This window comes from Salvia splendens, chromosome 5 (genome assembly GCF_004379255.2).
Source record: "Salvia splendens isolate huo1 chromosome 5, SspV2, whole genome shotgun sequence".
Classification (NCBI taxonomy): Eukaryota; Viridiplantae; Streptophyta; class Magnoliopsida; order Lamiales; family Lamiaceae; genus Salvia; species Salvia splendens.
In genome coordinates, this window is record NC_056036.1 from 26,946,813 (window position 1) to 26,955,547 (window position 8,735).

At 46.8% G+C, this 8,735-nt stretch overlaps 1 protein-coding gene across 1 annotated transcript; it reads right to left on the reverse strand.

Annotated features, from left to right (window-relative positions):
* Positions 1 to 928: 928 nt before the first annotated feature.
* On the reverse strand, positions 929 to 3,496 carry LOC121804035 (titin-like). The gene is made up of 3 exons (XM_042203585.1): positions 3,157 to 3,496; positions 2,605 to 2,937; positions 929 to 1,140 (listed from the first exon to the last, which is right to left on the reverse strand). The coding sequence occupies exons 1-3, from the start codon at positions 3,494 to 3,496 to the stop codon at positions 929 to 931; spliced, it is 885 nt and encodes a 294-aa protein (XP_042059519.1).
* Between the last annotated feature and the right edge of the window lie 5,239 nt (positions 3,497 to 8,735).

Consider the following 8,735-nt stretch of genomic DNA (forward strand, 5'->3'; position numbering starts at 1 on the left):
AAGCCCAATCAACACACAAATAAAAAAAAAAAAAAAACTAAACTTAACACGACACTAACACAAGCACAAACACAGAAACTACACATATACACATATACACATACTCATCATACTGGTCATTGCGTCCCCCCTCCCACTTCACAAGTGTCTGCCCTCAGATAAGGCTGTGAAGTGGAAAAGGTAATGACCAGTATGATGGACACATAGACAAACATACAGAAACAACAAATTAAAACTAAAACTTCTCACACTTAGACTATGGAATAGGCTAAGTGGGAGAGTTTGAAAACCTAAACAGACCAACAAAACACACATATATATAAAACTCCTCACACTTAGGCCGTGCAACGGACTAAGTGTGAGTCAACATGCGTACGAAACAAGAAAAAGAAAAAAAACAAAAACATGCTACACAGAAACAAACACAGAAGTTTACCTATCACAACAAAAACTAACACCAACAATTATGAAAAAAAAAACTTAAAAACAAACAGAAAGCTAAAAATAAAACTAACTTGTCAGGGTGGGGGGTGGTCTAGCCAAGTCTCCTGCTCCTCCGTGGGGCAGGTGGTGTAGGCTGCTTTTCCAGGGGTTCCTCTTCCGTTCCAGTGTGATCCTCATTTTCCTTCGCCAGTTCCTCGGCCTCTGCCGGCACCTCGGCGTTCTCTTCCTCGGGCTCTTCTATCATTGTCTCTGGTGGGTGGGTCTCATCGTCCTGGCCTCCATGGCCGCTTGTTCCTGTAGCTGGTTCCTTCTTCCGGCTGGTCACTTTCTTCAACAACTCATCTATCACGGATGCCATTCGGCCCATCTCCGTGATCAATCGATGGTTCTCCTCTCCTAAAGTAGTCACTAACGTCTCCATAGCATCTTGCCTCTGAGCTAATGTCCTCTGCTCTGCAGACCCTTCCAACATCCGTTCCACTACTCACGCTAGCTTGACCATCTCTGCCTTCAACTGCTTATTCTCCTCTCTCACTTCGTCCATTGCCTTCTCCATTCTGGCTTGACGTTGTTCCTGGTCTGATGCCAATCCGATCATTTCTGCCCTTATCTGTCTGCTTTCCTCCGCTATTTCCTCCACAGCTTTTTCCATCCCCTCTTGCCTCTGGTCGTGTACCGGTGCTTCATGAGCTGCTGCTAACCGAGCAGTGGGTATAGCTTCCTCTCCCATCGCATAGAAGTGTGGCACGCCTTGCCTCATGTATACCGCATTCGTCCGGACGAACAGGGGGGTATCAAACAATCCTGGGGCGTCCACCATCGTCAAGGGGGTTAAGTCTTCGTCCTCCGAAACGGTGATGTTGTTTCTCACAAAGATTCCCAATATATGGCAGAGGGAAATATTCCGTGCTGGGTGGGTAGCGATGAGGTGACATGTGTATGCAGTCCAGAACCCTAAGTCCAACTTCCTGCCCTTCTTGGCACACCACATAAGATACAACTCCGTCATCGATGTCCGGACTACCGAATTTGACTGTCCTAAAAGGTTGTAATCCAAGAAGAGTTGAACCAGGCGTAGATTAGGATCGTTGAGATGGATAGATCGGGAGATAGTGGACTGAAACTGTCCTGCCCCAGGGTGAGTAAGCTCTTCCCAAGCTACTTGGGGCTCAAAGTCCACATGCCTGCGGGGAATCCCCCGCTCCCTATCTCTCCACTCGGGCCCTATGGCCTCTTCCAAACTGCATATTCCTAGCCGAACAGTCCATTCAATCAAATTCATCCTAAACTCACCTCCAAATACTCTGAAACTGATACACTCTACATCCAAATCAGTTGTGACCTTGAATCGAAAGGTCGTGAAAAATTCTTTGGCCAAATCGACCGGAACATTCAAATTCTCATTTCTTAACAGCCATTCAAAACCCAACTCATGCACAAGGGCGAGAAATGATTCCCGAACCTTCAATTCATCTAAAGAGGGGAGATGAATTACCTTTCCACACTTAACCTTCTTGCCTTTTGCGTTCTTGGTGCGATAGATGGACTGGAACTCCTTGGAGTCAAAAAATTTCATCCCCTCCACCACGTCATCTGTAAGCTCCACCGTCCAACGCTTATATCGGAGTGGTTCTGCAGGTGGATGCAATAGTTCCCGATGATCGTTAGGGAGTTGTTGCTCCTTGTACTCCTCATCTTCCATGGTCGTATCGCTATCGGATTCAGATTCTTCACTTATCTCATATTCACTATCACTCTGTGTTTGCCGGTTTGATGGGGTCCTCGGGTCAGCCTCAGTGATCACTATGCTTGTGTTCACGGTACGCGGTTTTTTGGTACTCGGCTTGTTTTTCACAACGGTTTTTCCTTTCCTTTTCCTTTCTATCTGGTACCTGGCTTCCTCCTTAGCTTGGAGTAAGGCCTCGTCCTTCTCAGATCCATCAGACCTTCCGGACGTTGATGTGAGGTTCGGTTCCCCAGCCATTCCTTCCGTTGTCGTGCCCGGTTCGTTCTGTATTGGAGACACCCCTGTGTCTTCCTGATCAGTAGCTTGAACAGGTTCACCTTCAGCCTTTTTCGGAGTGGCTCGCTCTTCCTCGCTTGCGATCTCTATGGGGTCCTCCGCCGTGTTCGGTTTTGCCTTGCTGGAGGCCTACTTACCCAAACAACGTTGCGACACCCTCTGCGGCTTGGGCGAGTCTGCCTTGGGGTCTGCTTTCACCACCAGTTTTCGCCTGACCGGAATCGGCTTTACAACCTGAGGTGCCACTGCGGTGGGTGCTTCTACTTCTGGCTCTGCTGTCTCTGTTCCTGTGTCCTTGACTTCCGTAGACGCAGTACCTTCCTCTCTTACTTGTATTCTATCATCCCCGACTTTCACTTGGGGGTCTACTGGTTCTTTTTCTTTACTCGGTACTTCTCCTTCCCCTCCTACAACCTGGAAAGGTCGGCCTTCCGGTATGTTTCCTGATGTGGCTTTCTCCCTGTTTCCTACTGCCCCCAATGCGAGGTCTAGACCCTCAGCCATTGGTGCAGTGTCCTCTTCTCTCCGGTTGACCCTGTTCAGAATCGAGTCAAATTCTTCGTCTGTCATGAGGCCTTGTTTTCTGGCCGATTCATTCAAATCTATTTCCGGCCTTCTCACTTCTTGAAATACCGGCTCCGCTTCGGGCGTTTTCTCTGTTCCTTCGCTCCCCTCCGGAGTTGTCTTGCCTTGACTCGACTTTTTCTTACGCTCCTCAGAGTAGGAGTCGTAATGTGTGGCGATAGCGTCGAGTTCTGCCGAATCTGGTACTGAAACTGCGGCATGACTGACCGGCGTAGGCGGAGCTTCGCTGGATGTGGTTCCGACGCCCCCCGTTTGGCCGAAACTGGTCAGAGCCGTCGTCCAGTCCCTAGTTGGGTCCTGTTGGCGAAGAAATGTCATCATGGCATCCAAGGAAACCATGGGCGATGGCTGAGCGACGGGTGCTGGTGGGGTTGGCTGTGGTCGTGCCTCCGGAGTTTCTCGGCGGCTGGGTTTGGTTTTCTTGGCGAATGCTTTCTTACCCATGAGCGGAAATTACGATCTGGAAATTAGGGTTGGGAGTCGGCGGAGATGAAAGAGTAATTTTTCGAGAGAGAGTGTAATTGCAAAATGAGGGTTTGTGAGGGGAAAAGGTAAAGCGGTATGGTTATGTGGGAGAGAGAATGCAATTCCAGGTGGTTGTAACCGGTTATCAGGGGTAGCCGGTCGCGACGTTTCAGACGGGAAGGGCGGTTGAGGTTTCTGGCCTCTGATTGGTCCGCGCGTCTTTTCCCTCTGCTCACGCGCCATTTTTCCTGCTGTCACCCTGCAAAAGCTGCACAAGCTTTAATTCAAATTTTCGTCCTCTCCATAATTTCCCCTATACTTACCTAAAAAAGAAACTAATTCAAATGGGCACTTAAATAAAATTTTGAAATAGCAGCAGATAAGTAATCCCTTGGTCAATGTGCACTCCAAATTAAAATTAAGGCCCGAAAATATTTTTGGATTTTTAGGAATTATCTAGCGTGCAAAGATTAATTACGTATTCACAATATTTACAACTTCCTTAGGCAATTTGGAATTCAACTTGGCCAGTATATGCAAACTATTTTCAAAAGGAAACTGGCCGCGCGGAACTCCAAATTTCTATCTTACTGATCAGTATGAAACCGATGTAAGTGGTTGTAGTGGAATTTCATCCACCACACCCACCTCGCTTTTATCCCTGAATATTTTCAACCTATGCCCATTTACTATGAAAGGTTCAGAGTTAGAAAAACTCCCTGAAATTTCTACTGCCCCATTAGATCGGAGTGCAGTTATGATGTAAGGTCCTGTCCACTTGGACTTGAGTTTCCCTGGCATAAGCTTCAATCTTGACTGGAAGAGTAGTACTTTCTGGCCAACATGGAGCTCCTTAGTCCTCAGATTTCGATCATGCCATAATTTAGTTCGTTCTTTGTACCACATGGCGGAGTCGAATGACTCCAATCTAAGTTCCTCAAGCTCCTGCAGTTGCAACTTCCTTTCCTCTTCACAGACTGTAGCATCCATATTCACTTTCTGTACTGCCCAGTATGCTCGATGCTCGATCCCAACTGGTAAGTGGCACATCTTCCCAAAAACAATCCGGTAAGGGGACATGCCTATGGGGGTCTTGTAGGCTGTTCGATACGCCCAGAGAGCATCCTCTAACCTTACACTCCAATCCTTCCTAGAAGTGTTCACCGTCTTCTCCAAAATTTTCTTTATCTCGAGGTTAGAGATTTCTGCTTGACCATTTGCTTGCGGATGGTAAGGGCTGGATAGTCTATGGTGCACACCGTATTTCTTCATCAAGGCTTCAATTGTGCGATTACAGAAGTGTGTACCTTGATCGGATATGATCGCCCTGGGTACACCGAATCGGCTGAAGATATGACTCTTTAAGAACTTGGCCACTTCCTTGGCTTCACACGTGCCTGTGGCCTTGGCTTCTACCCATTTGGAGACGTAGTCTACAGCAACTAGGATATACAGATTCTCATAGGATGAAGGAAAAGGCCCCATGAAATCCATTCCCCATATGTCGAATAGCTCGCAAACTATTACGGGTACCTGCGGCATTTCATCCCGGGCAGATATTCCACCGGTCAGTTGGCAACGCTAGCAACTTCTGCAAAACTCGTACGCATCTTTGTTGAGGGTTGGCCAATAAAAGCCGCTATCCAAAATCTTCCTTGCCGTCTTCTTGGACCCGAAATGTCCTCCGCATGCTAATGAATGGCAGTGGGTTAAAACATCCCGCTGCTCCCAGTCAGGAATGCACCTCCTTATCACTTGATCGGACCCTACCCTCCACAAATAGGGGTCGTCCCAAAAGTAGTATTTCGCTTCACTCTTGGTCTTCATTCTTTGGGCTTTGGTAACACTTGGCACTTCTGGAAGCTCTCCAGTCACTAGGTAGTTGGCCAGGTCCGCATACCATGGTTCCTGCCCTACCCTCTCTTTTCCTTTTGCTGTATCATTCTGACCAGTAAGCTTGAACACTTCTTCCCAATCAATTCTTCTGGGCGCAAAAATCACCTTACACAAATGTTCCTCTGGAAATTTATCGTGCACTTCGTCACCATTTCCATCTTGCACTATTCTGCTCAAATGGTCCGCCACCTTGTTCTCGACTCCTCGCTTATCTTCTACCTCCCAGTCAAATTCTTGTAACAAGAGTACCCATCGAATCAAGCGTGGTTTGGATTCCTTCTTGGCAATCAGATACTTAATCGCCGCATGGTCAGTATACACTATGACTTTGGATCCCAACAAATATGGCCTGAACTTCTCGAAAGAATACACCACTGCCAGCATCTCCTTTTCAGTGGTATCGTAATTCCGCTGGGCTTGATTTAAAGTCTTGGACGCATAAACAATTACGTACCTCTTCCCGTCGATCTTCTGACCCAGCACGACTCCTACCGCAAAATCGTTGGCGTCGCACATTACTTCGAAAGGATGGTTCCAGTCAGGAGCCCTTATGATAGGTGCGGATATCAACTTTTCCTTGAGAAGGTTGAAAGCAGCCTTGCATTGCTCATCAAAGATGAATTCCACGTCATTCTGAAGTAATCTAGTAAGGTGCTGGGCGATCTTGGAGAAATCCTTGATAAATCTTCGATAGAATCCGGCGTGCCCCAGAAAACCCCTTATTCCCTTCTGATCAGTAGGGAATGGTAATTTGGATATAACATCTACCTTGGCTCGATCCACTTGGATACCTCTTTCTGAGACCACGTGTCCTAAAACTATCCCTTCGGCGACCATAAAATGGCACTTTTAAAAGTTCAAAACCAAACTCTTTGCTTGACATCTTTCCAAAACTATATCCAAATAGTGAAGGCAAGAGTCGAACGAGTCTCCGTAAACCGTGAAATCGTCCATGAATATCTCTATGCAATCCTCAATCAAATCGGAAAATATGCTCATCATACATCGTTGAAACGTACCTGGAGCGTTGCACAGGCCGAAAGGCATGCGACGGTATGCATAGGTTCCAAACGGGCAAGTGAAAGTGGTCTTGTCCTGGTCCTCAGGATCTACGTAAATTTGGAAATACCCGCTGTACCCATCTAGAAAGCAGAAAAACTTCTTCCCAGCTAATCTCTCCAACATTTGGTCGATGAACGGCAGGGGAAAATGGTCCTTCCTGGTCGCATTGTTCAGCTTACGGTAATTGATGCACATTTGCCAACCCGTTACTAGTCTCGTTGGGATCAGTTCATTCCTCTAGTTCTGAATTACTTGGATGCCCGACTTCTTGGGGACCATGTGGATCGGGCTGACCCACTCACTATCCGGTACTGAATAGATAATCCCTAGTGACAACAACTTCAAGATCTCCTTCAATATCTCTTCTCGCATGTTAGGGTTTACCTTCCTTTGAGCATCTCGATGTTCCTTCGCTCCTTCCTCCAACCTAATGTGGTGCATGCAGACGTCGGGGCTAATTCCCACTAAATCTGTAAGACTCCAACCAATTGCCTTCTTGTTCTTGCTCAGCACGGTCAGTAGCCTAGCCTCTTGTTCCTTCGTAAGGCTGCTACTGATGATCACTGGATATGAGTTCTCCTCTCCGAGGAAGGCATACTTCAAATTTGGTGGTAACTTCTTCAGCTCAACTTGAGGTGAAAGTGTGTCTTCGGGTAGAGGGTTTTTCTCAATCTCTCCTTCTTTTTCTAAATCTCCCTCCGATGGTTCTTCTATACTGGCTAGTAGCTGAACCCCTGCGGCTCCAATGAACTCCGATTTCTGACAGAATTCCTTGATTGTTGCTTCTATTTCCTCATCAGTTAACCCTTGGCTACTGATCAGATCACACCATGCAGCAGCTTCGACGTCAGCCTGCTCATAAACATCTAACGCTTGGAGTTTCTCCTGCAATAGTTCGGTCTCAAGAAAATCTTGGACAAGGGGGTCAATCACATCAACATAACACAAATTTTCAGAATCAATCGGTTTCTTCATGGCTTCATTGATATCAAAAGTGAATTTCTCTCCATGAAAATCAATGCAAATTGTCCCCTCGGCCATGTCCACTATTGTCTTAGCCGTTCTAAAAAATGGCCTTCCTAACAACACTCCACTAGATTCCCTAGCTTCATGCTCACTCATTTTGATCACATAAAAATCAGCAGGATAGGTAAAATCATGCACTCTTACTAACACGTTTTCTAAAACTCCCTCAGGACTTATGCACGACCTATCAGCCAGTTGGATCAACACCCTAGTATTCGACAATCTAACTCCCTTCAATCGGTTATAGATAGACAATGGCATGATATTTATGGATGCCCCCAAATCACACATTGCATGTTTGACCTTCACATATCCTATAGCTATAGGCCGAGTGAACATACCTGGATCGGCTCTCTTGGGTGGCAACTTCTCTTGAACTACTGCTGACGCTATCCCTTCCACCATAATCTTGCCATCCTTCTGGGCTCTCCCGGCTATGAAGTCCTTTATGAATTTCCCCAGAGGGGGTAGCTTCACGGCTTGGAGGAATGGTATGGTGACATCCAACTTCCCAAAAATTGACAAGTAGTCAACCGGGTTCTCTTTCTTCCTCTTTGTAACAAATCAGAATGGGAATGGTTTCTCCCCTTTTTTCTCCTCTACTGGTTCCTCAGCAACCTTCTTGGAGTTTTTCTTGGGTAGTTCCTGGGTCTAAGCCTCCATTCTGGGCTCTACCTCTTGAGGAGGTTCCTTCCTGGTCAGTAGGGTATCGGGTTCACCTCGTACACTTGGTGTATCATCCAAGAAGAATGGATCTTTCATCCGAGGCATAGTTCTCCCTAATTCTTCCGCTGAAATGGTATCACCTCCTATCTTTGTTCCATTGGATCCTCCACCAGGTTGTTTCGGTTGAGGTGCGTCATAAGTGGTTCCTGACCTCAACGTAACCTTACTCACATTTGCCTTTTCGGGCATTTGGACTGTAGATGGGAGTTTCCCTGCATTTCCCTTCAAATCACCCACCGAATTGGCCAGTTGAGCTAACTGCCTATTCATCATATCCATGTTCGCCTTATGTTCCTTCTGGGCGTTTTGCATCCCCTGCACGACCTCATTATGGGATTGCAATTCTACTTTGATGCTCTGTTGTGACGCTAGCATTTCACCCATCATGTCTTCAACGGATCTCCTTGACCTGTTCGCGTTTTGGAAATGACTTGGCCCTTGGTGTTGATAGTTCTGGGAGTTTTGCTGGCCTTGATTAGGCGGGTACTGGTTATACTGGGCAGGAGGG